This window comes from Poecilia latipinna, unplaced genomic scaffold, assembly GCF_001443285.1.
Source record: "Poecilia latipinna isolate Pla-1442-1.1 unplaced genomic scaffold, P_latipinna-1.0 Scaffold1903, whole genome shotgun sequence".
In the NCBI taxonomy this organism is placed as follows: Eukaryota; Metazoa; Chordata; class Actinopteri; order Cyprinodontiformes; family Poeciliidae; genus Poecilia; species Poecilia latipinna.
In genome coordinates, this window is record NW_015114519.1 from 97,169 (window position 1) to 121,312 (window position 24,144).

Here is a 24,144-nt window from a genome sequence, read left to right on the forward strand (position 1 = left end):
AGGAAAATTATTGTCATTGGAATGAGGTTTTCACATCCTTTTATTATTTTTATTATCATTTTGTGTGCATGTTATTGTCTGAGGATAAATCGGTTCAGTTTCATTGTTTACGTTTAAACAATAAAATATTAAAATCATGAAGAAGACATCAGGTTTGAAGCTTCCTGGTCTAAATAACTGAATGTCATCAGGTTTCAGTGATTTAGGTGAGTTTTGATGCTTTGTAGTTTGATATTGTTCACAGAAAAGGTTTGTGTGGCCGCCGCACATTTTCACGCAGGGAAAAAGTGTGTGTATATTTACGCAAACTTTAAGCAAAGTTAATTTTTATACATGCCGACTTATGCGTAAAATATGCATATATGCATGAGGCCCCTGAAGTTCCATGGAGAGAACAATTCCCAACACCAACCAGCAGCAGCTGCCTCAGCCCCAGAGCCAGGCGGCAGCAGCTGCTGGTTCAGGCAACCTGACTCACCTGGAGTACATGCAGAGGTTGCTGATGACCAGATGTGGCCTGAAGGGTTGGACAGGACCAGGTGCTTCTATGTTCCCAGTATGGGCTGGGAGGAGAACATCTTCAGCAGGACGGACCAGCGGCCGCTGCTGGTGATCAGGTCCGTCCTTCAGTATGGACAGGAGTTAAAGGGTTTTAAACAGCTGTTTATATCACCCGTTATCCTCAAATGTCCTCAACATTATTTATTTCTCCACCACATGAACTGCAGGCTTTGGATTGACAAAGACATGATGAGGGTGAGACTAAAGTTAGGGTGTGTTCACACTGCAGTCTGAAGTGATCCATCCATCCATCTTCTATACACCCTTGACCCTAGTGGGGTCAGGAGGGTTGCTGGTGCCTCTCCAGCTAACGTTCCAGGGTCACCCTGGACAGGTCGCCAGCCTGTGGCAGGGCCTGTTTGTATCAGCAGAGTGAAAACAGGGACAATCACTCTGCCTCATCCTGCACAGTTAAAGCAGGAGACGCTTTGCTGGTTCTACTGGTTCCTGCTGATCCTGAAGGGACGTCTGGGACTTTAACTTCTGGAATGTGAAGCAGCTCCTGCAATGAAGGACTTAGTGGAGAGAAATCCTTTCTAAGGAATGGGGTTAGCTGAAAGCCGCGTGAGCGAACTCTCCTTGTGGTCAGTGAATGCCTCGCTGCTACAGCAGACAGAACCGAGCAGCAGAGGTTCTGCAGTACATGCTGAACCTCATGGCTTGTGATAAAGACGAGCAGAACGCCCCGACTCGTCTCCAGTTTACTCACGTTCTCATTAACGGGCGTGACTCAGGCAGCTTTGACCTCCTGCCGTCCCCACCGCAGGACACTGCTGACCCGCTGAAACACAGCAGATCTGAACGTGCAGGATAATCCTGGAGAAGAAAAAATTCTCAGTCAGGCTGAGGTCTGGACTTTGACTAGGCCTTTCTGCTGTAGATTACACTTCTATTGATGACCTGGTTTGGACCAAGCTTCAGAGGTTGGACAGATGAACTCACATCGACTCAAGGACTCTGGTCTACAGAGGAGCTCCTGGTCCAGTCGGTGGCTGAAGGCGCCCAGGTCCTCTTGCTACAAAACTGTCCCACATCATTATACCTCCACCACATTCATCTGTCCATCACAGTCCAGCATATCTGTTCTGGGGCCTCATGCATAAAACACTGCGCAGTTTTCACACTAAAACTTGGCGTACAGAAAAATTTAGAAAAGTGCGGCGCACAAAAAAATCGGATGCATAAAGCCGTGTGCACGTACGTGGCCGCGCACCTTTCCTTTATAAATCCTAATTTGTGGGAAATAGAGAGCAGCTGCTCTTCCTCCCTGTCGCCTCCATAAATAAATCTTAATGTAAATTAGTATAAATACCCGGAAGTCTGCCACCACGTGAAGCAGCAACCATGGCAACATCCTTGTTTCTTGCAGTATAAGTATTTATAATAATAATAATTAAAAAAAATACCAAAAGGGGCACTTGAGGGCAAAAGGGGCAGGTGCTCAAGCCCCCCTACACCATCCCCTCCACATGCCTGCATTATAGTCCAAGTGTCAATGTGTAGTCAATGTGATGACGAGAGTCTGTGGGCGGTTCTGTTTGAAGGAATCAAACACTGAGGAGAAGTTCAACATCTCCACTGTCCTCACCATCAACATTGAGGATGTCGACGACCAGTATCCTCACTTCCTGCCCTGCACACCTGTGTCCCCAGGTGTCCCGATCTGCATGAACCCAACCTACACAGCCAACATCACAGGAAAACACCAGGTAAACAGCAGCAGCATCTGCAGCCAAAACACCGGTTCTGGTAAAGGAATGACTGTTGGATCTATGAAGGCCAGAACAGAACCTGACCGTTTTATTGATGGGGATGTGATGTTTAAACCAAAGCGCCGAAAGAGGAGAGAAAGATCCGGTGATGCCCCCCTATCAAGGTTTCCGAGGAGGAGAACCAGAACTCCCTGCAGTTTAGGACCCACCAAACGGTTCAGAGGCCTCATGCATAAAAGAGTTTGTAGTTTTCACTATAAAACTTGGCAAAAGTGCGGCGCACAAAAAAGTCCGGATGTATAAAGCCGTGCGCACGCACGTCACTGCGCACCTTCCCTGTATAAATCCTGATTTACAGGAAACGGAGCAGCTGCTGGTCGCCTGTCGGCTCCATAAATGCATTTTAATGTAAATTAGTATAAATATCTGGAAGTCTGCAGTCACGTGAAGCAGTAACCATGGCAACGTCCTTGTTTGTAGCAGTAAAATCATATATTTTATTTAAAAGGAGCTTTCAGGACACATAAGGTCACCTCACATAAATAAAAATAATTTTTAAAGAAATATATCCAATTTAAAAAGAAGAAAAGACAGAGATCGTCCAAATGCCCGTTGGAGCAGCAGAGCGTTCAGCCCGGATTTAAGACTCAGAGAGGCTCTGAGTGAAAATGTGGACGTTTGTTCTACATACAGGAATCGTGTGAATAAGTTGTACAATTACAGAATAGAGATGCTTTCTGTCCATAAAGGCGCATTCACAAAGCGGACGGCTCCTTGTTTAAGTTCTGCTCAGAGCTCCAGGGTGATCAGTCTGGATTCATCTAAACGCTAATAAACCATCATCAAGATTTCCCATCAGATCAATATGATCTCTGATCAATCCTCCCTCTGAATCCTTCCATTGGCGATGTTCTCCATCAGAGCCGAAGCTCTCCTGTGATTGTCTCCACACCTGATCACCTTAAAATAATCAAACTGTTTTCTGCGGCGCACAGATCGATGCGTTACATCTTAATGAGACAAAAACTGAGGAAAATTATTGACATTGGAATGAGGTTTTCACATCCTTTTATTATTTTTATTATCATTTTGTGTGCATGTTATTGTCTGAGGATAAATCGGTTCAGTTTCATTGTTTACGTTTAAACAATAAAATATTAAAATCATGAAGAAGACATCAGGTTTGAAGCTTCCTGGTCTAAATAACTGAATGTCATCAGGTTTCAGTGATTTAGGTGAGTTTTGATGCTTTGTAGTTTGATATTGTTCACAGAAAAGGTTTGTGTGGCCGCCGCACATTTTCACGCAGGGAAAAAGTGTGTGTATATTTACGCAAACTTTAAGCAAAGTTAATTTTTATACATGCCGACTTATGCGTAAAATATGGCGCCGCACATTTTGTGCGTACCCACGCTTTATACATGAGGCCCCTCACCGTATAAAGCTGTCATGAGAAGACAGAAAGGTCTCAGTTTTAGCCTTGCCACATGATTTGTCAAACCAAAGAAATTGTCAGGAAGACAGATGAGTGGGTTCGTTTTACAGCAGACACCATTTTAAACATTCGTTTTCTTTGAGCACATTTGGAGCCTAAAGAGGAGAACCTGTGTGATGGAAAGACCACAGCCAGAAATTTTACTTTGGTTTCGCTGCCGACAGCCTGAGCTTCCAGGTGTGCCAATTTTCCCTTTCAGGACTCGGTTCTGGAGTTTTCTCCTGGTCCAATCAGAGCCAGGGATGGCGATCGAGGCATCAACGCTCCTCTCATGTATACGATACTGTCAGGTGAGCAGAAGTCTGCGTTATTTCAACATGACAGCTCTGAACAGCTGACCAGGAATGACCAGGTGTGTTTTGGAGCCCACAGGTGACAATCATGGCAGGTTTGTGATGGACAACAGAACAGGTGAGATCAGGCTAACCAGAGCTGTAGACGAGCGTCAGCCAGGAGCAAACTTCACGCTTGCCGTCATGGTAACAGCAGCACTTCCTTCACTTTCTGTTCCAGTCTCCCCATCATGTTTCTGATCAGCCCGTTTCCGCTGGTGTCCAGGTGTGTCAGGTAGAGGACCGGTTAAAGTACAGCGTGGCCACGGTTGTGGTCAGGGTTCTCAGTGAGAACTCCTTCCCGCCGGTCTTTAACACAACCACCTTCAAAGGCTTCATCATCCAGAGCTCAAGCCCCGCCTCCATTGTTTCCACCTATGGGAACCAGGTGTTGCAGGTCCAGGTATCGGACCAGGATTTCTCTGATGTAAGAAAGCATATCTGCCCTCCTGTACTCTCACCTGAGTCCCACCTGTAAACTCATCACTGCTGTCCAAAAGCAGGGAGTGAACCCAAACATCCGGTTCTTCCTCCATCCCCCATCCCGACTGTACCAGGTGACCCAGGAGGGTGTTCTGATTGCCCGGACGGACCAGCTGAGGGCCTTTGACAGACACATTCTGCAGGCGAGTTCGATCAAACCTGAAATTATGTTAGAAAACCCAGTGAGGTGTGATGTTTGGTCCATCTCCTGGTTCTCAGGTGGAGGCAGAAAGTCAAACAGCAGAAGCAGCAGGAGACTAAAAGCTTCCCAGCGTGAATCCACTCCAGCTCCACCTGCAGGACAATCAGCACGCTTTTCTCTCTGCAGGACAGTCAGTCACATGGGCTGCAGGTTAAAAACATCACAGAACACTGCAGAGAACTCCACACCGTCTCCCAGTCCGTCTTCGGGTTCTGAAGGAGATTGACCCGATCACAACCAAAGTTCTGTGGAGGGAAAACCTCTCTGTGGAGGAATGTTCTTGTCGTTAGAGTTCAGAAAACTAAGGGAACTCCTGTGGAGAAACTCAGAGCCCAAACCAGATCCTGGTTCTGACCAGAATCAGAACCGGGCCGGTATATTTGTCTGACATGGATTCAAATAACTTCATTAACTACAGTTGACAGGCTCCGCGGTCCAACAGAACCAGGATCTGGTTCCACCTGATAACTAGAACCAACACGCCATCTAAACAGGTTAACAAGCTGAATTATTGATCTTTGTCAGAACCACTCCAGAACATTTTGCTTCGACCCGTTTCCCTCCAGTTTTATAAATCAGTTTTTATCTGAGTTGCTCCTGAAACATTTCAGATAACGAAGGAAACCTGAGAGAGGCGAGGCAGCAGCTGGTCTCTCTGCTGCTCAGTTCTGCCTGAAATCCTGAAATATTCTGGAAAGCTACTTGCCAGTTCAGGGATGATGGACTGGCAACTTTTTCCAGCAGCTTTAGATAAAGAAATCTGACAAAATTTCACTTTCTTCTGATACAAAACTGTCTAACCCTCTTCTCTTTCCTTTGAGCTCCTCTACTAAACGTGCTGAATCGAACCACGCTCCTCGCCTCGGCCTGCTGAGCTTTTAGTTTCTCTGTTCTGGAGCTCACACATGGTCAGTCTGGCATGGCTAATGCTCTGAATGTTGACTTCCAGGTTGTTGCCAGGGATGAAGAATCAGGAGAGGAAGCTTCAGCCTCAGTGGACATTGAAGTCCTGCAGCGAGGACAGGCAGGTGAGAACAGTCTGGCAGCCTACCAGTGCGCCTACTCAGTACTCTGGTGCATTCACTGACTTAACTTGTTCTGTTGGTGCCTCATGGTAAGTTCACCGACACGTTCCCTCTGTTCCAGTGCCTCATGGTGCGTTCACAGAGCAACAGCTGTTTGGGGATGTGGACAGCAGGTTGGCAGGAGGAATCGCAGCGCTGATCCTGCTGATGTTTCTGTCAGCCTTCCTGTTTCTGCTGCTTCGATTCGTGCGAAGGCACCGGCCACAGGAAGCTGATGTCCTGCCAGCCACCACAACCTTGAAGCACCATAAGGTGAAGATCAAATAACCGAGTTCTACTGAATTCACTGAGATATTTTTGTTTTGAAGAGCTTTGGGAACAAACCTGGTTGTCCTGACCTCAAAGAGCTGTGGAGGAGCGGCTGCAGCCTCAGGGAGCAGAAGACGACATCTCCTGAAGAGGAAGTGAAACCTGACAAAGCTGACAGACCAACCTTCACACCAGATGTTTAGATAATGGTGGTAAATGGGAAATGGCCGGTACTTGTAAAGCGCTTTGTCAAGTCCAGAGGACCCCAAAGCGCTTCACACTAAATCCAGTCATTCACTATCTGATGGTGGAAAGCTATTGGATGGTAGCCACAGATGCCCTGGGCCAACCTGACAGAAGCAAGACTGCCATGCAACAATGCCACCTATTGGGCTCTACCACCAGCAGGCAAGATAGGTGAACAACAGAGGCAGATGAAACAGGAATCAAACCACCAACTCACTGACTATGGGGCAAACTCATCACCCCGTGAGGAACCTCAGAACCTTGGTCTGCCGGATTACGGTTCAGGGTTCTGTTGGACCATCTTAAATGACCAACGGAACCATTTAAGATGAACGATCTGCAGCAGCTGATTAGCAACAAACATTGACTATGGAAAAGATTCAGAACCTTTAGAAGATCCAGGAGTACCACAAAACAGACGATGGAGACGTCTCTGAACTACTGCTCCAGTCTATCAGAGGGTCAGCAAACGGTTCTGAACAACCTAGTGTTAACGGTGAAAACCGACCCATACTGATTCTGGTACTACAGACCCGCTAACTGCTGAACACCAACACCAGAGTCTGGGTGTTGGAGGTCAAAGGTCTCCGTTTCCTCTTCAGCTTCCATCCATCCTCCAACCAGGAGGAAGCTGCAGTTCATAATGCACCACTGATGACTTCATCTACAGAATGTGCCAGCTGTAGGGAGACATCTCCCTTCATTTGAGGACATGATGGTGTCCCGTAGCCATGATGTCCCCAGCAGGAGGATGCTACATTACATCCTCCTGTGATGTTTCTTTCTGCTCAGACTGATCCTCTGCGGTTCTTCTCTAACCTACAGGTGAGTTCCAGGTCTCCAGGCTTCATGGACGAGGCTCTCCGTCGTCAGGCATCCTTGCGGTCAGGCAGCTTCCACGGCAGACAGGGTCTCTACATCCGGAGGCAGTCTCTTCCTCCTCCAACTTCCTCCTTCTCAGCAGCAGACAGCAGGTCCAGACCTCAGCCTCAATCTACGGAGGTCTCTCTCAGCGATCCGGCGGGCCGCTGCCACTTCCAGACGGATCTGTTCGTCATGGTAGAGAAACCTCCAGGTGTGGCTTCTGGCTGGGAGAGGTCACCTGACGTCACCGCAGGCCTGCAGGTCCATGCTGGGACACCCCAGAGTGACGAGGACGTTAACACTGACCAATCAAGAGACACTTGAAAGATTGTTCCAGCCAATCACAAATCAAGACTGCCTGGGACATACAATGTGTGATTGATTGGCAGATGTAAACTCATACTCTCTGTTTTTAGTGCTTTGAATGAAAAATGCCTTCAGAAATTACTTATGAATAAAAACATGTTTAATTTCTATTTCAATAAACATTGTGGACCAAAAACAGGAAGATTTTCCCTGAGATTTTAACTATACCTGCAGTAGTGAGCAGTGCGACCACCAGGGGGCCCAAGCGAGCCGGCTCCATGCCCTGCATCCTGAGGCGGGGACAAACGCAAATAAAATGAAATCCTGTTTCTTCTTTCCGTCTCTATGGTTCTGATCAGATCTTCTGAGAAGGTCTGCTAATTAAATCTGCCTGGTGACACCAGGAACCAAAGGTCTGGACCTCGTTTCAGATGGGAATAAAAACATCAGTTTCTAATGGATCTTCAGGAATCTGATCAGTAGTCAGAAAAACAAAAATATTTTAAAAATAATAAAAGATGAAGTGTTTTATTGATCCAAAGTGTAAAACATTCCGAAAATATAAAAGTGAAGCTTTCATATTTCTTTTTTTAATTAGTTAAGTAGCTCTTCAAAACACAAGATAAGAAGCAAAATGTAATATTTGAGGAAACAAATCTGTAATATAGTTATGATGCCGTTTATACCCGAGTTATCTGAACTAATAACTGAGTTTATGAACACTAGAGCATCTAAGAGCTACTGAGACCCAAACCGGAACCAGCTGCAGCCCGGATCAACTTTAGAAGAACCGTTTATGTTTATTAAAGCAGCTGATTGGTCCTATACTGCCACCTAGTGGCTTCAAGTGGAACCATCCAAAACGGTTTGTCCTCCAGTACACAGATGAACTACTGCCTCCTACAGGGCAACTCAGGCTCTGCAGCCGTCTCAGGAACATTTCCAACCGTCTTCAGTTTTTCCTTCCAGTAAACGTTCTGGGCCAGGAGGAGTTCTAACATCAGAAACAACTTCAGGAGATAAACATCCAAACATCAGCAGCTTGATGAAAACCAGACCAGCTGCAGTCAGGATGACTTCACCAGAACCAGGTTTGGTGGACCAGGAGGTACTGTAGAGTTGTTGTTTGAAGGTCCAGCAGGACAGCATCTGTCTGTTCCCACAGCATTACTCAGACACCACCGTGAATCACTGCTGACCCACTGGGACTGGTTCTGGTTCTGATTCAGAGTTCCACAGCACATCTTTGGCTTATTGGGACCACTGGGAAGGTCCATTTCGACTTCCGGGTCATCCAGAAACTCTGGCCCTGGGAATGTCTCAGTGGACACCAAAACCAGACAAAGAATAATTTCCTGTCCTCTTCATCACCATGACTCTGGGAGTGATGATGATGAGCTGCAACCACTGGCCTCGATTCTACAGAACTGGGTCAGAGGAGGTCACTGAAGGGGGCACCTTTCTACTGCCAGGTGCTGGTTCTGACCCATCTTGGATCACTGGAAGTGTTTGATCTTCTGGAAACCGTCTGAGTTCAGTTGGACCCTCCAGAATCCTGTTGGTTCTGTTCTGAAGGAGGAACCTAAAAGTTAACTGAAAAACACCCACACATGTCGGCTAACATGCAGGCACACGTCACACCCCGGAAACTATTTCAAAATAAAAGCCTCATGGCCTCATGCTGACGGATTCCTGCTCTAGTGAAAATGTTCTGCCGGTTCGACTCATAAAACGATAATTATTCTTTCAATAAAACCATCTTCAGATGAACTTTAGGGGTTTTCTGCTTCAAGCGATCCGATCAAAACGGTATGGCGGGAGCTTTTATTTTGAAAGTAATATCATCTTTGGGCGGAAGCAGTTTTCATGCAGACTCACTTTACTTCAGCTAAAAGACTCCCAGGAACTTTCTGTCGGGCGGTACCGCTCCGGTCCGGTGCCGAACTGTTCGTTTGAATGTTGATGGTTCGGTTCGGAGCACGCTACTGTTTCACACCAAGATCGCAGAACCGGAACCAGGTACCGAGCCAAGGTGAGTCCATCATCAGCGTAGTGATCTGAGATCCGTTGCAGCGACAGACTGGTTCCGAACTGACTGGCTCATCAGCCGAACTGGTTTCTGAGTCGGATCATCTGCAGAAAAACTTTAACCCAGACCAGTTCAGGAACCGGTTCGGACCCCAGGAAGCCATGCTGGTCCAGTTGGACTCAGACTGCTGTTCCTTCCGAAACCTTAAGCCTCCTCGTCCTTCTACCCACAGGTCCCAGTGCTCCCAGTCCTCCCAGTGCTCCACCATGAGCATCCACCCCCGCAGGATCCGCCTGAAGCCCTGGCTGCTGGCCCAGGTGAACAGCGGCAGGTATCCGGGACTGCAGTGGCTCGGTTCGGAGCAGCGGCTCTTTCAGATCCCATGGAAACACGCGACCCGCCACACGCCGATGTCGGAGGAAGAGAACACCATCTTTAAGGTTCGGTTCCGCTGGGTCCGTTGGCAGCGGGGGGCCCGGGATGAAAGGGGAACTGGGCCGGGTCGGTACCGGGCCAGAACATGTGCTTCAGTCTTCCTGTTGGACTTCCTGCCGCTGCAGGTTTCGGTTCTGCTCAGCGTGGTTCCGCTTTTTCTGCTTCCTCTTTCTGGTCGCTTCACCGCAAACCAGAACCAGAACCTGGAATCTGGACCCAGAACCTCTCCATCCAGGCCGGAAGCAGCACCGGCTGCATCTCCTGACCCGGTTCTGACCCTAACCCTCTTGCAGGCGTGGGCCGTGGAGACCGGGAAGTACCAGGAGGGCGTGGACGAACCGGACCCGGCCAAGTGGAAGGCGAACCTGCGCTGCGCGCTCAACAAGAGCCGCGAGTTCCGGCTCAGGTTCGACGGAACCAAGGAGACGCCGCTCCGCCCCTACAAGATCTACGAGGTCTGCGACGGAACCGGCGCCGCAGGTGAGCCGACTGGACCGGTCCTGGTCCAATCTTCGAGACAGTTCTGACATGTTCTGATGTGGTTCTGTTTCAGACGGAGCCGAGGACGACGATGAGGAGGTGAGGATCAGAACCGTGGTGAACAGGACCTAATCGGAACCAGTAGAACAGAACCAGTAAATCACAACCAGTAAATAAGAACCAGAACCAGCTGACCTATCAGTTTTTCCTCCTGACTGTTTCCAGATGCCGGACCTCACTGATCTCTCCATCAGTAAGTCCCTCTCCAGCGTTTCTATGGTAATCGCTGACAGCCTGACCCAGTCTGACCCGGTTCTGTCTCTGTAGAACCTCGGATCGAACCCGCCTCTTTTCCACCCTTCGGGTCGGCCCAGGTGATCCCGATGCCACTGCTGCCCCTGACCTCTGACCTCCAGCCTCGGGGTTCAATGGCGGACCCGGGTAGCTTCGACCCGGCCGGACTCCAGAACCTGAACCCACGGTCCTCCACTCAGCCAGAATGCATGGAGGCCAGCAGCATGGAGTCCGTCCAGAACCAGTCGGACCATCAGAACCAGCAGTCCTGCAAGTACGACCTGCTGAGCAGCGTCCCACGTGAGTCCGGTCCAGTTCTGGTTCCTCTGCTCAGTCAGTCTGCCAGTACTGAATGGGTCCAAACTAATCAGACCTCCTGGTTCCAAGAAGACTGCAGGTCCAGAATCAAAAGGTTCTGCAGTGGCTTGGGCCAGAACCAGTACTAAAACCTTGTTTAATGAGGAGGAACTGGTGGTTCTGGACCTGATTAGAGACCCAGAACCGGTTCCACTGACCCCTCAAAGGCTTAATGTGATGACGTCATCAGCTCCTCAAATTGTAATTGGTCAGACTAGACCTGCAAGGTTAGATAGGTCCAGAACCTGAACAGAACCACCATCTGGACCAGGGTGCAGGTTCTACCAGGTCATGTGATCCCAGCTGGGTTCTGATCAGACCCGTGTTCCTCTAGAACAGGGCTGGGCAGTCCTGGTCCTGGAGGGCCGGAGTCCTGCAGCTCTTAACGTCTCCCTGGTCCAACAGCTGAATCTCCTCCTCAGTGCATCAGGTTCTGCTAACGACCTCAGTTTGGCCCTCCAGGCCTGGGGCTGCCCGCCCTCCTCTAGAACTCTGAAACGGGTCCAGTGCAGGACACGTTACTTTGAAAGAAACTATATTAGCTACTTTAAAAATAAAAAGTACCAGTTACTATACTGTAAAAATAACTAATTACCAGGGAAAGTAAATATGTAAAACATATCCCCTCTTTATCATTTATGCTCAACTGTTTATCATAAAACTGAATCAAATGGACACTGAATAGGAAACGAAACGGTCGGTAAAACCAAGCTTAGCCTGATGGGCAGCGTCGCCATCTTTATACACCGAGCTAATAATATTAGCCTCACCTGCTAGCATCAACAGCCATCCTGGTGACTGGCTTAGTTGGGTCATGAGCTCAAAGTTTCTTAGAAGTGATATAAAGAACAGCGTTTCTTTCACGTGTAGCTTGATCTGTGCTTGGCTTAGCTTAGCTGGCCCGCTCCGCAAATGGTTCTTCCGCTTATGTGTTTATTTGCTTTCCGCTCACTGCTCGTTTGTGAAGGCCCGCCCAACTCTGCCTCTGATTGGTTTACAGCAGGGGTCACCAACTCCAGTCCTTCAGGGCCCATCCTGCAACTTTTAGATTCACCTCTGCTCCAAAATGTCTGAATTCCCTCACCAGCATTCATTCCTCTCTGCAACAGGCTGGAAATGAGTAGTTTATTTGATCCAGGTGTGTTTGAGCAGAGACGCATCTAAAAGTTACAGGATGGTAGGACTGGAGGACTGGAGTTGGTGACCCCTGGTTTACAGCGACTCTTTTAGTTTTTCTCAGCAAATCAGCAGCAGAGATGCAGTATCACCTAGTACTATCGCGCCAGAGCTGCTAAAGTAGTTGGTTACTGCTGTTTTGCGGAATGCCGACCCCAGTTTTTAGAAGACATGTTATTTTTTAATTATGGTGTTATTGGTTATTAAACCGTGTAAGATCTGTAGTATTTTGACATTTACTGAATGGAAAGTGGTAGTTCCAGACAGTGGAGCTGCCACTGATTGTTTTTTTCAGGTAAATACATTTTTTTTTAAATAAAAAGGACAGCGACACTACATTTACATCATACATACAGGTGCTACTGCCACTAATTGAAGTCGATGCTGGGTCACAGCTTTAGCTTTCTGTCCGCTGAATTAAAGTCATGCGCTGCATTTTATTGTCAGTAACAGAAACGGCGCTGTAGCGATGAAGAAGTTAGATTGCTTGTAATTAGATTAGTTAGTAATGAGATTACTTGTTACTGAAGAAAGAGACGCCGTTAGTAACGTCATTATTCCCTGCCTCACTAACCAAGGCCTCTCCTGTCCTGGTTCTGTAGTAACAGATCTGGACCTGAAGTTCTGGTACCGGGGCCGGGCCATGGGCTCCCTGACAGTCAGCAACCCCCAGGGCTGCCGGCTCTACTACGGCCACCTGGAACCAACTCCGGAGCAGGTGGACCTGTTCGGTCCAGTCAGTCTGCAGCAGGTTCTGTTCCCGGGAACGGCAGAGATCCAGAACCAGAAGCAACGGTTCTACACGGACGCTCTGCTGGACGTGATGGACCGCGGTCTGATCCTGGAGATCCAGCAGCAGGACATCTACGCCATCCGCCTCTGTCAGTGCAAGGTATTCTGGTCTGGCCCAGGAATACCAGAACTGGGTCCACCCAACCCCATGGAGCGGGAGAGGAGGATCCGGGTGTTCAGCCTGAACGACTTCCTGCAAGGTTCGTCTTCTGACCCGGTTCTTCGGGTTCCTGTAGGCCAGGGGTGCTCAAGTCCAATCCTTGAGAGCTACCATCGTGCAACTTTCAGATGCATCCCTGTTCCAACACACCTGAACCAAATAAACGGCTCGTTACCAGGCCTGTTCAAAGCCGGTCCGGTCTGTTGGAGTAAGGATGCTTCTAAAAGTTGCAGGATGGTAGCTATCGAGGACTAGAATTGAGCAACCCTGCTGTAGGCGATTCTGTGTGGAGAACTTATTCTGGGGTTCAGTTCTAGTGGCAGTTTGGTTCTAACCGCGGTTCTGGTCCACAGGGCTCATCTTGTTCCAGAAAGGTGAAGCCGCCAACCCGCCACCATTTGACGTCTTCTTCTGCTTCGGAGAGGACTGGCCTGACAGGAAGCCCAAAGAGAAGAAGCTCATCATGGTCCAGGTGGGTGGCTGATGGTCACGTCAACCCAGGTTCTGCTAGTGCGGGTTATAAAGGTTCTGTTGCTGTGCAGGTGGTTCCGGTGGTGGCCCGGATCCTCACGGAGATGTTCTCCGGAGAACTGGCCTGGTCCACCGATAGCATCCGGCTGCAGATCTCCAACCCGGACGTCAAGGACCAGACGGTGGAGCAGTTCAAGGAGCTGCAGCGGCTGCTCCAGAACCAACTGGGTCCAACCGGGCCCTGGGCCCCCGCTGGCTCTCTAGAGGCCCCTACTGGGTTCTCCATGGGGACCAGCTGATACCAGAACCTGGACCAGAACTCTGGGGTTCAACCTCTGTGACATCACGAAGGGTTGGGTCGTTGGTGGACCAGAACCGACCAGAACTGTTTTCTTCTTTGCTGTCCAGGCATTTGGTTCTGAATACCTCCCAACTCTCAGTCCGGGTTCTGCTTGCCTGCCCGGTCCCACGTGCTGACCCAGAAGGTTCTGGTTTCTTCCTGAAGGTTTTTATTTGGACTTTGGCTGCTTCAGGCTCTGGTTCTGACCGAACCCAGACCTGGCTTCTGAACCAGGCCTGTCCACACAGAACCTGCTCATCACAGTTCCAGGTAGTTTGGTACCGGTTGGTCAGTGCGACCTGAACCAGAGACAGAACCATAGTTCTTGTTCTGGTCTGTGGGGAATTCTTTAGCGGTTCAGGAACTCTTCTAGAACCGAGTCAGTCAGACCCGATTAATCGATTTCCATCTGGCAAGTCCGGTACCACCAAGTGTCCAAGTCAGAACCGCTGCAGTATTCTGCTGCTGGTCCATCAGAACCAAATCTGCATTTCATTATTGATTGTTCAGTTTGCTCTCTGGCGCCGTCCAGAGGACGGACCGGGCCCTGCAGCAGGAACCAGTCTAACCAGAACTCCCAGTCTCAGGAGAGGATGACCTCACCCTTCATCAGGTGGGGTCAGCTTACAGAAACACCTGAGCTCAGGTGTTAATGCCCCCCGGTTACTGGTTAGACCGGTTCCCAGTGTGTCTCCCTTTCTAAAACCACAGAAGAAGAAGCAGAGTGTTTTCAGCTGTTTTATTGTTTACAGCAAGGCTACATCACCACTGATGTCATGGTGTCAGTCCGCCTCATTACCCACAGTCCTCTCTGTTTCCATTCATGGAAAAACAACTAAAATAAACCAAAGATAAAAGGTCAAAGGTGACGCCAAATCCTCCAGCGTTCCGCCACGCGGCCCAAAGCATCATGGGGAATTTTTTGGCTCTGTTTTTTGGCACAGACAGAAACATCTTGACCAAAGTCCCAAAAATAAATCTCTTAAAAACAGTTGAGCAGGCACGTCCTGATTAATCGCCTCCGAGGGTCCAGCAGGAACCGGTCCTGACCCCGCCCACCCAGAACCACCTGCTGCAGGTGAGCTGGGGGGGGTGGGCTCCGTCCGTCTCTCCTCCGTCAGGTCACAGAGTCCCGTTTCACATTCAAAGTCCCTCCGTCTTCCTCGTCTGCAGTCGCAGCTTTTTGCCGTCACCTCTGAATGTTGGTCAACTAAAGATTTAACCTGAGGAAGAGGATGAGGAAGAGGAGCGGTTTCAGCTCTTCATCAGTCATGAAACCACACTGTAAAAACTATGTATTTTTTCTTGTTTCTACAGTAAATATCTTGAGATAAAAAATCGTTTCAGCAGGTAACGTCTCCCTTGTCTTTGTTTGGGATTTGGCTGAAATTTAATTTTGTTCTGCAAACAATAAAGAGATTCAGGTCTAATTCAGTAACAAAGTATTGATAAATAGCACCAAAGATCTCAGGACACTTTCTATAACCCACCTGGAAACACCTGAGGCTCATCAGGCTAACGCTAACCGCTACCCAGCGCTAACATGGGCCTATGGAGTCGCGTTATGTACCAGGTTGGTTCTGTAAGGGGCCTTGAGGTGAAACTTGGAAGCTCCTTCTTATTCTGACTCGGTGTAATCTACAGAAGGTAGCAGGAAGCTAACCAGCTGATCTGTGGTGAAGGACTCCCAGTATTCCCAGTATTCCCAGTGCCTACCTGGTGTCATGAGAAGCTGCAGCTACCGGTACAGCCTGGTGAACTCTCTGATGGCCCAGCACACCTGCTTGCACTCCTCAGCACTGAAAGAGAAACACACATGAGGGCCTTCTGGTTTGAGGGCAGGGCGAGTCTGGACCCGCTCCCGCCGGTTCTGATCTGGTTCTGATTCAGCAGCGCCCCGCCCTCCGCTGGGCCGGTGCCAACACGAGCTGACGGCCCCTGAATGCCTCACGATGAGTCATCCTGACGCCTTCGCCGGAGGCTGATCGGGTCAGAACAGGAACTGGGATTCAACATAAACTTCAGCTCGCTGTCGGCATGGCAACAACAGAAACAACAGGAAGTAGCAGCGGCTCGCATCATGAAAGAGGAATGGAGGCTGGGCGATGCGGATAAAAATAAAATCGGATTTTTTTATACCAGATCTTAATTTAATCGATTAAAAAAAAATAAATTACAACTGACAGAAAATATTTTCAAGTGGATTTTATTTCAGTCAAATGATCAGCGCCATTTTTATTTATGAATAAAACCATAAAATAAGCTTCTGATGTGAGCAGCTCAGTTTCTTCTCAATAAACTCAATAATCTTTAGTATTCCAACTTTATCCTCTTCATTAAAAATAGAAATCGCAGCCTGGCCCTCATACTAAGTCAAACAAGATGGCCGCCTTGGGTGCCATGACATCACTGAAACCCAAGGAGGCGATTGGTGGAAAATATCCTGATTTTCTAATAATGAAATTAATCACCCAGCCTCGGTGCAGCCCGGTTCCGACCCGCCGGACTCACCTGGTCACCTGCTTGTGGAACTCGGTCAGCTGCTTGTGGGTGACGGTCACGGCGCCGCCCGCCGTCTGCTTCGGTAACCCCTTCAGCGCATTCTCCAGCCAGCGGCAGAACATCTGGAACAGAGGAGCGGAGTGAGCTGCGGCTCCGGAACCGGACCAGATCCAGAACCGGCAAGACTCACGGGTCGGTCGAACAGCATGACCTCCCAGAGGACCTCGGCCACGTCGGGCAGCGTGTACGGCGGCAGGCAGAAGCAGCAGGAGTGCAGCAGCTGGTTGATGAGCTGCTGGCCGTTCTGCTCCATGGCCTGACAAATCAGACGCTTCCGCAGCGCGAAGTCCTCCTCATGCTGGGGAGGGGAGAGGGAGAGATGAACCCAGTGAACGGCACCACCAGCTCCTCCTGGAGCCTCCGGACCGGTTCTGGTTCCGACTCACGTCGTTGCCGACTCCGGTGTGGATCAGGTCTCGGATGAACTTCATGACACTGCAGTTGGCGTCCCGGTGGTCGAGCGACGTGGCGGCGATGGCGCACTGGATGATGTGGACCACGATGCTGCTGCCTAGCAACGTGACAGGACTCCTCTGGACGAACCTGGGGACGGAGAGGACATGAGGGGACAGAGGGGACAGAGGGACGGTGCTCTGGCTTCAGAACCTTCATTGACCCGCTGAAACGCTGCTCCATGTTTCAATCTGTTGCTGGTTATTCTGAGTTTTGGCCTGTTGTTAAGTTTTAGTAGTTGATGATTAACATGTGCAGCCAATAGGAAGCCAGGTGAGCTCACCTGGTGGCCAGTCTGAACAGGTCGTCCACGGTGTCCGGGTGGTTCCTCAGGCTGTTTGGCTGCTCCAGCAGCTGGAAGGTGGGCATACACAGCGCCTGCAGGACACACAGCGGCTCCTGGTCATCGGCCCAGCAGGGGGCGTGGCCTAGATCAGGTGAGGGCGGCTTACCTGCAGCATGTCCAGCAGCCCCTGCCTGCAGCCCTCCTCCATGCCGTACTCGTCCACCAGGATGCTGCCCAGGTACAGGAAGCAGGAGTGCGGGTACACCTGGTAGACGCTCACCATCTGGAGGACATGAGTGTCCCGTCAGCGTCGCCACGGCAACAGCCGCCCACAGACCCCGTTCCGACGGCGACTCACCTGAGTGACGAGCGGCTGCAGCAGGGAGGCAGAGCCTTTCCCGACGCAGCGCACGGCGAAGCGCAGGCAGCGGCAGCAACGCTCCACGATGCGGTTATCAGCCTGGTGGGCGTTGAGCGTCTCCGACAGGACGGGCCAGATCTGGGGGGGACAGGTGGGACAGATTAGGACAGGTGGGGACAGGTAAAGTCCAGGTGTGTCAGCCAGGGTCCAGGTGTGTGGCGCCTCACCTCCTGGATCACCTTCTGGCACGGGTGCGTCTGGCCGTTCTCCACGATGGGGTTCGTGTGTCTGAGGACGAGACGATGCGTTCACTGTCTGCGGCGGCGGCGGGAATCTTCCTGCAGCTCCACTCACCTGAAGATGACGGCCAGTCGGTCCAGCCACGCCGTCGGGTCAGCCGACTTCCCGTTCCTGGACCGCTCCGCCAGCAGCTGTTGGGACAGAACCCAGTCAGACCGGTTCCGGCTCGGCGGCGCCGGCCCGACCTGGAGCGCACTCACCTTCTTCAAAGCCAGAACCTGAACGGCACACAGGTCGCTGAGGCACTCCGCGATCTTCTCCAGAGGCAGCCGGGCCAGAACCAGCGCCGTACCTGCACAGGTAACAGTCAGAGTCACAGCCGGACCGGCCAGAACCGGCAGGTCCAAACGGTTCTTAAAGCAGAGCTGCTGGAGGTTCCGGGTCCAAACCCAGCTGGTTCCGATTCCCTTCAGACCCGACTACAAAGTGATATTGCTGTGTCACCATGGCAACGCGATTTCTGCGTATCAGAACCGGAACTGGGCCCGGCTCCTGGAGGAGACCCAGACCCCTGACCCAACCCGGTTCTGCCCGAACAGAGCTCAGCTGATTCATGAGGTTCTGCTGCTCAAAATAAAAGTTCTATTGGACCCGCCCCGGAAGCTTTGGGACATTAAAGGACGATTCTGTTTATTATTCTGACAATTCATTGGAAAAAATGTCACATTCTGCTGATTCAAGCTCAATATAAAAACACATAATTCATCTCTTAAATATAAAAACAAATTTATAAAAATCAGTTGGTTTAGTGAATGAATCTGCCGGATTGATCAGGAATACAGCAGATTATTTCTGATGTGAAGCAGGTGAAGCCAAAACTGCCAGTAGAGTTAAATGCTAAAGATTTATATTCAGTGTTTTGCTCTTCACTCAGGCGAGCGGACAATGCTCTCCGTTAGCCACTAGCCAACCCTGGCTAAAAACCAACTAGCGCCAGATTTGTGTACTCCAGCGGAGAGAGGGGGCGGGGCTTACCGTGTGACATCACACTGCAGCCAGTTAACGATTGGTTAACTGTCTGCAATGACTTATCACTCACTAAATTCATCATTTAATAATCGATTAATGTTTTAGCCGTAGTTGAGATTGTTTATACAGCCGGATAAGAACCAAGCCTTCTGGCTGCTTGTAGCCTCCCGCCCGGCCCGGTTCTGGCCCGGTACCTTTGAGGAGGCCCACGGCGGCCTCGGTGGACAGGGCGAAGGAGTCGAGGGAGCGGGCGATGTCCAGCAGCCCCTGGAAGTGCTGGGCCATGTGGTCGCGGCACACCGAGCAGATGTTGTGGATGGCCTTGGCCGCCGCCGACGCCAGCGGCTTCTCCCTCAGGCCCTTCATCAGGTAGTTCAGAACCGGGTCTGCAGAACACAGAGCCGGATCAGAACCATCGGCTGGTTGGAGCCCGTGGGCCCGGACCTGTCCACCTACCCAGGAAGCGCGGGTTCCGGTCCACCACCTCGCTCATCTCCCCCACCAGCTCGATGCTGGTGTAGCGCACGGCCAGGTGCACGCTCTCCGGCAGCAGCACCACCTGCTGCAGCACCTCGGCCACCGTCGGGTTGTTCTCCCTGCAAACAGGCGGCGTCAGCGCTCTGGGCGTGGTTCTGACCCGGTTCTGCTCGGCAGCGGTACTCACGGGTCGACGCTCTTGGCGATGGATGCCATGATGAAGAGGACGGCCTCCGTCACCTCCCAGGGCGGGTTCCCGTCCTTCAGGGTGGAGTACAGCTGGAAGACAGAGCTCGCCATCAGCAAGAGGCCAAACCGGGCCGGAACCGGGTCGAGGTTCCTGTGGTACCTGAGAGAAGCACTCCATGGAGCCGACCAGGAAGATCACGTCCTTCACCAGGTCCGATACTCTCATCCTGAACTCCCCAAAGTCGTCCGTTTCCTCCGGGATCCCCTCCTGTGGGGCGAAGTAGAACTGGGTCAGAACCGGGCCAGAACCGGATCGGAGAAAGCCGGTCCCAGAGCCTTACGTGGTCTGGGTCGAGCTGGCAGTGGCGGGCCAGGCAGTGCAGCAGCCGCTGGATGTACGGCCGGAAAACGCCGTGCAGGTTGGCGTCGTTGATCTTGTAGAGATGCTCGCCCAGGCGGTACCAGAAGTTAAAGGAGATCTCCACGACCTGCAGACAGAACCGGGTCAGAACCACGACAACTGGACCTCCACTGATTCTGTTGATAAGCCAGTTTGGACCGGTTCTGTTCCTTTAGACCCAAACAAGTTCTGACCTGGATTGGTTCAGGCTGTAGAACCCAGCAAGAACCAGAACCCGACCCGGTCCAGTTTCTCAGAACGTTTCAGTAGAAACGTCATGAAGTGATAAATAACCATCACTTAGAGGAGCTCTGGGTTTCAGCAGCTCTGCTGTTTTCTGGAAGTTTGTTCAGATCTGCAGTGCACAGAAGCTGAACGCTGCTTCTGCAGAACCAGAACCAGAACAGGAACCAGAATCGGAACCGGAACCAGCAGGCCTGAGCGGTCTGGTTCTGGTTTTGTTGGACCCAACAGCAGCAGATCTTTAATCTACCGAGTGATTTAGAATCAGTCATAGAGCACCGCGTCACCCTGCTGACCTCTGCTGACCCAATGTCTGCCTTCCTGCCTGCCAACTGAAGGTGACCTATGACCCCTGAATGAGTTTACTGTCTGAATCAGATCAGGATTGGCAGGTAACTCTAACCGGGCCCGGTTCAGCCCGGTCCGGTTCTGGTACCTCGTACTGCGGGTGTCCGGCGCAGATCAGCAGCAGCTCCAGCGTCCTCAGGTCGCCCATGCCCTGACCCGGCGTCCGGACCGTCGTCTCCAGGAACGTCTCGCAGAGCTCCGTGAAGATCCGGCAGTAGTTCAGCACCCTGTGGAAACAGAGCGGCCGTTACCGTGGCGACCGGTCCCCGTGCCGCCGCCGGGCCGACCGGAACCTTACTTGTCCAGGTCCTCGCGGGCCACGGCCATGTGGTAGGCCGTCTCCAGCGTCAGCACGCCCTGGAACAGCTGCAGCGCCAGAGCCACGTTGGTGTCCACGTTCTCGATGGCGTACAGCGCCGAGCACACGCAGTCCGACGCCGCCTCATGCAGGTTGGTGGACGTCTCGTCCCTCTGCTGGGACACAGAGCGGAACCCGTCAGAGTCTGGGGACCTGGACCGGGACCGGGGCCAGAACCGGGACTCACCAGGATCTGGAACAGGACCATCAGCAGCTGGTTGCTGGCCATGAAGTTGCTGTCCAGGACGCCCAGGTTGAACCAACTGCCCAGGCAACGGAACACCTTGATGAGCATCTTCTCATCGCCGCCCGCCTTCTCCACGCAGGACGTCTGGGGACGAGGTGGGTCGGGGGACAGGGACATTAGAGAGACACGTGGAGGACAGATGCACCAGCAGAGACAGATCAGGCGCCCCCAGTGACCCCTGATAGAGGTCACTAGGGGACGTTGCTCAGCTCCTAAGCTATTTTTGTGTTTAAGAATTGTGAAAAGTTACAGGTGGACAACCAGGGGACATGTGTCCAGGTGTCCCTACCAGCAGGGCGACCACAGTGTTGGAGTAGAAGGCCAGGTCTTCGATGATCTCGGTGCGGCGGTTGGCGCCGATCCGCAGAGACCGACTGTGAACTTCCTCCGGCAGGACCGTCAGGATCTCGATGAGGAACGGCATGGAGCCCACATCCTCGTTGTACCTGAGGGGGTGGAGCCACACAGCGGGGGGTCAAAGGTCGGCTGGGTGGCACAAGCTCAGAGCGGTGAGACAGCAAGCGTTCCTACTTCTCTATGAGCGTGTGAACGCAGCCCTTCCAGGACGCCATCTGCAGGGCGAGGTCAGCGATGGCGAGGGCCAGCTGCAAGACAGGACCGGGTCAGAACTGGGCCGTAACCGGACCTGGACTGGGTCAGGACTGGGTCAGAACCGGGCTGACCAGAACCACTATTGAAGCTGAACATTTGAAAAAATGTTACAGAGAATCGATTTTACATCAAATCCTGAAATGGTGCCGTCCTCCCATCAGGCTTCAGTCAGAGGTGCTGTAACACAGACTGCTACAGGAAACCACATCACAAACTGATGATGTTCAGATTTCTCTGTAATCCAGATTATTCCAGTAGATTACAGGACATTAAGTCCTGGATGACAGAAGTTTTGTTTTTGTATCAGAACCTCTGAACAGAACCTGATCAGTCGATTATTGATCGGGATCAAATGATCCTCCAGTGATGAAGCTATAAACCAGGATCTAATTTAATCCCACAGGATTTCCTCCTTTAATCTCCTGAGTATTGCATAAATGATAATCTATAACCTAATCCACTGATCTGTTGCCTCAAGTTGAAGTCTTCAGTTAAAATCCTTCAGCTGATCCAAAACGCCGCAGCAGAGTTCTGATGCAAATCAGAACCAGATCAGATTTCTGCTGTTTGGATTCACAGCTTCCTGATAATCCAGATTATAATCTCAGATGGTCACATAGAAAACCTTAATAACCAAACTCTGACCTCTGCTGCTTTCTCCTACTACTCTCCGCCTCAGCGGCTCCGCCCTCCTGGGGGCGGGGCTTACCTGAGTGACGATGATGGGCGACAGGTCTTTGAGGTTCTGGATGTGGGTCAGCAGGGAGTCCCGCAGTGCATTGTGGGTCTCTGGAGGAAGCTCGTAGAAGGAAGTCTGGATCTTCATCTTCATGGTCTGAGCGGCGAAGTAACACGACTCCACGTCCTGCTTCAGCTGCAGTAGCTGGTCCGAGATCTCCCAGGCAAACATCTGCACAGGACAGGAAGTGACGTCACTGAGGCGCAGGGGGCGGCGCTTAAGCATGAACCAGTCCAACTCTTCATCGTTTAGCAGAACAACAGAACCGGGCCAGATGGTCCATCAGAACCAGAAGTCCTCTGTGACCCAGGCGAGTCCCCAGGTCAGGGGGTCAGGGGGTCAGACCGTCCCTGACACATTTTGAATGCAGAGGAGAATCTGGAACTGTTCTCCAAGATGTGAGAGAGCAGCAGACGTGGAGCTAAAGACTTTTAACTTCTAGTTTTCCTGAACACCTTCATGATCAGCAGGACATTTACTCCTGAACCGGGTCTACAGGGGAACCATGACAGCAGGCTTCACCTTCAACTACAGACACTATTACTAAGGAAACAGTTCTGAATGCCGAGCCGAGTTCAAGTACCCTGACCCACTTTCTCCCCCGAACCTCTAGATCTGGTCTCAGACCTTCTCCAGGTGATCCGGAAGCACTTTCAGGTAAATCCTGTCGATTCTGGCTGAAGTCTGGCTGAGCTGTCAGTCACAGCAGCACCAGGCCTGCTGGGAATTAATCTGCTGCTTCCGCATAGAATCAAAGATTTTAATCATAAAACTAATTATTAGTGACTTATTGAACTGATCTGATTTACGTTTCGCCCTTTAAATGCCGGATAAATGAAAAAAATGACCGGTTCCGTTTCTGTTTTGATCCATTCATTCCGTTAGCTTAGCCACCATGCTAACAGGAACAGGAGCTCCTCTGAGACTGCGCAGCTTGCCACACCTGTCCGGTTCCCCCTCAGGTAACTCATTAAACCCGAACCGAACCTTCGCCAGACCCACACGGAACCATTCCCCAGGGCTCTCACCGATCTCTGCAACTCTCCGAGCCACAGCGAGGCTCGTTCCTTCCCGGACGGATCCGGGTCGTGGTACAGGGCCTGGACCGCCTGGTAGACCAGCGTCAGGCTCGGTTTACCCCCCTCCATAGCGGCCTCGACGCAAGCTCCCGTAAGGCAGATGGTTCGGTTCGGCTGAGGAGCTAAAAAACCCAAAAACTACCAAACGGTCCGAGTACCGACCGCCATCTCACACGGGCTCTTCCGGGGACAGCCTGAATCCTGTTCCGACTGGAAACACGAGCAAAGTATTTGTTCCTCTCTGCGAGACAGGAGAAGACTTCATGGAAGACCAGAATCGGAACCAGAATCAGTTTCATTCGCCATATTTCTGCGCAAAACAGGCAATCTGACTTAGGTTCTGCTTTAATCAGAATGAAGGCATTTAAATTCTAAACATAGAAAAAAACTCAGTGTTTTTATTTCCTGTAAAAATAAAAAAATATATTAAACACACACACACACACATATAT

The 24,144-nt window shown here is 51.0% G+C and overlaps 3 protein-coding genes across 5 annotated transcripts; 2 read left to right on the forward strand and 1 right to left on the reverse strand.

Moving 5' to 3' along the window:
• Positions 1-847: 847 nt before the first annotated feature.
• On the forward strand, positions 848-7,710 carry cdhr5-rs (cadherin-related family member 5, related sequence). The gene is made up of 8 exons (XM_015015335.1): positions 848-2,270; positions 3,968-4,058; positions 4,141-4,247; positions 4,327-4,527; positions 4,604-4,726; positions 5,735-5,813; positions 5,932-6,122; positions 7,191-7,710. The coding sequence occupies exons 1-8, from the start codon at positions 2,073-2,075 to the stop codon at positions 7,551-7,553; spliced, it is 1,353 nt and encodes a 450-aa protein (XP_014870821.1). The 5' UTR covers positions 848-2,072; the 3' UTR covers positions 7,554-7,710.
• Positions 7,711-8,113: 403 nt separating this feature from the next.
• Positions 8,114-15,065, forward strand: irf5 (interferon regulatory factor 5). 2 transcript variants are annotated; one of them, XM_015015334.1, is made up of 9 exons: positions 8,116-9,567; positions 9,797-10,004; positions 10,293-10,479; positions 10,553-10,578; positions 10,705-10,732; positions 10,807-11,073; positions 12,909-13,298; positions 13,612-13,730; positions 13,801-15,065. In XM_015015334.1, the coding sequence occupies exons 2-9, from the start codon at positions 9,831-9,833 to the stop codon at positions 14,026-14,028; spliced, it is 1,419 nt and encodes a 472-aa protein (XP_014870820.1). In that variant the 5' UTR covers positions 8,116-9,567; positions 9,797-9,830; the 3' UTR covers positions 14,029-15,065. The 2 variants fall into 2 exon arrangements, with proteins under 2 accessions (XP_014870818.1, XP_014870820.1); XM_015015332.1 differs by having other exon boundaries at positions 8,114-10,004.
• On the reverse strand, positions 14,795-23,931 carry tnpo3 (transportin 3). 2 transcript variants are annotated; one of them, XM_015015331.1, is made up of 23 exons: positions 23,642-23,931; positions 22,584-22,784; positions 21,794-21,867; positions 21,552-21,708; positions 21,203-21,346; positions 20,956-21,128; positions 20,746-20,884; positions 20,008-20,154; positions 19,827-19,934; positions 19,665-19,756; positions 19,457-19,596; positions 19,195-19,386; positions 18,232-18,323; positions 18,086-18,162; positions 17,959-18,019; positions 17,729-17,869; positions 17,537-17,653; positions 17,368-17,462; positions 17,018-17,174; positions 16,762-16,929; positions 16,581-16,693; positions 15,786-15,868; positions 14,795-15,292 (listed from the first exon to the last, which is right to left on the reverse strand). In XM_015015331.1, the coding sequence occupies exons 1-22, from the start codon at positions 23,759-23,761 to the stop codon at positions 15,808-15,810; spliced, it is 2,769 nt and encodes a 922-aa protein (XP_014870817.1). In that variant the 5' UTR covers positions 23,762-23,931; the 3' UTR covers positions 14,795-15,292; positions 15,786-15,807. The 2 variants fall into 2 exon arrangements, with proteins under 2 accessions (XP_014870817.1, XP_014870816.1); XM_015015330.1 differs by having other exon boundaries at positions 20,956-21,131; positions 23,642-23,928.
• Positions 23,932-24,144: the final 213 nt, after the last annotated feature.

Bases quoted from the DNA above. Each gene is read 5' to 3' on its own strand.
- cdhr5-rs (XM_015015335.1), top strand. From the start codon at position 2,073: ATGACGAGAGTCTGTGGGCGGTTCTGTTTGAAGGAATCAAACACTGAG. The intron at 4,528-4,603 runs GTAAGAAAGCAT...GTCCAAAAGCAG, and splicing joins CGGACCAGGATTTCTCTGAT to GGAGTGAACCCAAACATCCG. The intron at 6,123-7,190 runs GTGAAGATCAAA...TCTAACCTACAG, and splicing joins CAACCTTGAAGCACCATAAG to GTGAGTTCCAGGTCTCCAGG.
- tnpo3 (XM_015015330.1), bottom strand. From the start codon at position 23,761: ATGGAGGGGGGTAAACCGAGCCTGACGCTGGTCTACCAGGCGGTCCAG. The intron at 22,785-23,641 runs GTGAGAGCCCTG...TGTCCTGTGCAG, and splicing joins TCGGAGAGTTGCAGAGATCG to ATGTTTGCCTGGGAGATCTC. The intron at 21,347-21,551 runs GTAGGGACACCT...CCTCGTCCCCAG, and splicing joins ACACTGTGGTCGCCCTGCTG to ACGTCCTGCGTGGAGAAGGC.
- irf5 (XM_015015332.1), top strand. From the start codon at position 9,726: ATGCTGGTCCAGTTGGACTCAGACTGCTGTTCCTTCCGAAACCTTAAG. The intron at 10,480-10,552 runs GTGAGCCGACTG...GTTCTGTTTCAG, and splicing joins CGACGGAACCGGCGCCGCAG to ACGGAGCCGAGGACGACGAT. The intron at 13,299-13,611 runs GTTCGTCTTCTG...TCTGGTCCACAG, and splicing joins CCTGAACGACTTCCTGCAAG to GGCTCATCTTGTTCCAGAAA.